At 71.5% G+C, this 2545-nt stretch overlaps 1 protein-coding gene across 1 annotated transcript in view; it reads right to left on the bottom strand.

The window, feature by feature from the left end:
* Positions 1 to 2545, bottom strand: part of MTA2 (metastasis associated 1 family member 2) — a 7286-nt gene that overhangs the window by 4075 nt on the left and 666 nt on the right. The window contains exons 2-9 of the mRNA XM_026055994.1: positions 1720 to 1787; positions 1538 to 1631; positions 1256 to 1373; positions 1108 to 1171; positions 908 to 1025; positions 504 to 606; positions 309 to 408; positions 7 to 199 (exon numbers count right to left, since the gene is read on the bottom strand). Of these exons, the coding sequence (XP_025911779.1) occupies positions 7 to 199; positions 309 to 408; positions 504 to 606; positions 908 to 1025; positions 1108 to 1171; positions 1256 to 1373; positions 1538 to 1631; positions 1720 to 1787 (858 nt within the window). The remainder of the gene's footprint in view (positions 1 to 6; positions 200 to 308; positions 409 to 503; positions 607 to 907; positions 1026 to 1107; positions 1172 to 1255; positions 1374 to 1537; positions 1632 to 1719; positions 1788 to 2545) is intronic.

The following is a 2545-nucleotide window of genomic DNA, read 5'->3' as shown; positions in this document are numbered from 1 at the left end:
CCCCGCTCACAAAGTCCTGCCGGATGTCGTTGAAGTCCTTGCCGTACTTCTCCAGCGCCTCCTCGAAGAGCATGGCCTCGGAGGCCGACCACTCCTCCATCTCGTCGCGGCACAGCACCGGCCCCCCCTGCGGCACCAGCGTCGACATGGCCTTGGCCAGGTCGTAGCCGTTGCGCTGCAGCGTGTCCATGGCGTGGAACTGGGGAGGGGGCGCGGGCGGGGGGTGAGGCGCCTGCCGCCCTCCCCGCGGCGGCGGGGGGGACACGGGGACCACGCGGGGGGGCCGCGCGGGGGCCCCCCGCCCTCACCAGGGTGATGTCGCGCGAGGCGGCGGCGGCGCTCATGTGCAGGCTGGGCTGCCGGATGGAGCTGCTGCAGTCGAGGGCGCGCGCGAAGGTGCCCACGGCCCTGCGGACGAGCCGGGGAGGGGGGGCGTCAGCGGTGCCCGCGGCCCCCCCACGCTGCCGCCGCCACCACCGTCCCCCCCCCGCAGCCCCGCTCACCGCGCCACCACCAGGAACTGGTCGATCTGCCGGTCCGTCAGCGGGTTGTCGGGGTCCCACACCTTCATCTCCATCTTCTGCTGGTTTCGGTTGTCCGACTCGCCTGCGGGACGGGGACGGGGACAGTGAGGACAAGGACGAAGAAGACAGAGACAGGATGGGGACGATGAGAACTAAACAGGGACAAAGGAAATGGGAACGGGTAGGGACTGGGACAAGGATAAAGGGGATGGGGACGACAAGGATGGCGGGGGCAGGACGGGAACAGGGACAACATAAAACAAGACGGAGACGATGGGGACAGGACGGAAGCAGAACAGGGACGATGGGGAAGGGACAGATGGGGGCAGGATGGGGACGGGACAGAGCCGCCCCAGCCCTCGGCGCCACTGTGGCCACCTCACCCTCCGCCAGCCGGTCCGGGATCTCCGCCTGGTACTTGCAGCCGACCCGGATCTCGCCCTGGTCGGCCAGGAGGGTTTTCTGGACGGGGTCGAATACCAGCGAGTAGAAGAAACAGTCCTGGGGGGGGGGAGAAAGGGGGTGAGGGGGGTGCCGGGCCCCCCCTCGCCCCGCGCAGCTCCCCGGCGGCGGCGGCACTCACCTCCTTCTCCAGGTACTGGCCCAGGATGTCGGTCTCGTTGAGGAGCGTCACACTGCACTTCCCCCTGCGGGCGGGCGCACGTTGTCACGGCCCTGCCGCGGGGCGTCGTGCCCCCCCCAGCACCCCCCACCCTCCCCCAAACACCCACCGTATGTGAGTGGCCGGCAGCGACTCGAACTGCCGAGAGAGAAAGAGCTCGCGGTGCTTGAGCTGGTGCCGCTGCTGCTCCGTCATGGCCGGCTGCTTGGATTCCTCCTCGAACTCGCCTGGGCGTGGGGAGACATCAGCCCCCGCCATGCTGCGCCGCCCCCCGGCCCGCTCCGGCGCCGCTCCCCCCCTCCGGAACGGGGCCGGAAGCCCCCCGACGCTTCCCTCCCTCCCTCGCGGAGCCGGGAAGGGGCCACTGCCGCCCCCGCCACCCCCCACTCACGGGCGTTGCTGTCCGCCAGGCTGTTGAGGCTGCTGGAAATGTCGCGCCGGCGGAAGAGGCAGACGACCTTGGCCTCCACGTTGCCATTAGCTGTCTGGGGGGGGCAAAGGTGGGCGCTGAGGGGGGGCCGGGCGCAGGGGGGCGGCAGCGGCAGCCACGGGCCGGGCCGGGCAGCTCCTCACCTTGTTGAGCTCCTCGATGCGGCGCACGAGGTAGGGGTTGCTGGAGGAGTTCTCAAAATAGACGTAGTCTGCAGGGAGCCGGCTCAGGGGGGGGCGCCGGGGGAGATCCCCTTCCCCCCCCCTACGGCCACCTCCTCGCTCCCAGCCCCTCCACAGGGCACTAGGGGGCAGACACCCCCCCCCCCCCTCGGGCTGCTGCAGAGCCTGGTGCGGAGGAGGCTCTTCTGGGGGGGTCGTGGGGGTCCCAGCACAGCCCCCGCCCCACGGGAGGCTTCCAAGCGGGAGCATCCCTGGACACCCCCCCCCAGCCCGGCTACTGCTGGAGCTTCCACCCCTGTGGAGGGGGGAGACTCTCCCCGCACCCAGACGGACATGGGGGGACCCTGCCCGCCCCCCAGGGTCCCCTCAGAGACGTGGGGGCTCCTCTCCCCCCCACGGGCGCAGAGGTCCCTCACTGCCCCCTTCGCGGCCCCTCTTTTTCTCGCAGAAATCGCCCCCCTCCAGGACATAACTGCCCCCCTTTCTGCTCGGATGGAAATGTGGTCCCTTCTCCCCACGGACAGGGGGGGCCTCTCTGCTCGGGACCGGGGGGCTCCTCTGCGCCCCACGGGCCCAACCCCAGCACGAGAACGGGCCCCTTCCCCCGGGGCCCCCCCCTCTGTGCACCTTCCCCTTCTCCCGGGGCCCCCCCCGGTGCACCCTTCCCTTCCGCCCCCGCAGGAACGGCCCCCCCCTTGCAGACCCCCGGGGCTGGGGCACCGCGGGGCCCCTCCTTCCCCTCTCAAACGCGGCACCTGCTTCTCGGGGGGGGCCCTTCGCAGCGACC

The sequence above is a fragment of the Apteryx rowi genome, unplaced genomic scaffold (assembly GCF_003343035.1).
Source record: "Apteryx rowi isolate R43461 unplaced genomic scaffold, aptRow1 scaffold_1289, whole genome shotgun sequence".
Taxonomy (NCBI): Eukaryota; Metazoa; Chordata; class Aves; order Apterygiformes; family Apterygidae; genus Apteryx; species Apteryx rowi.
Note: the sequence above shows the minus strand (reverse complement) of the source record. Positions and strands in the feature narration are given on the sequence as shown.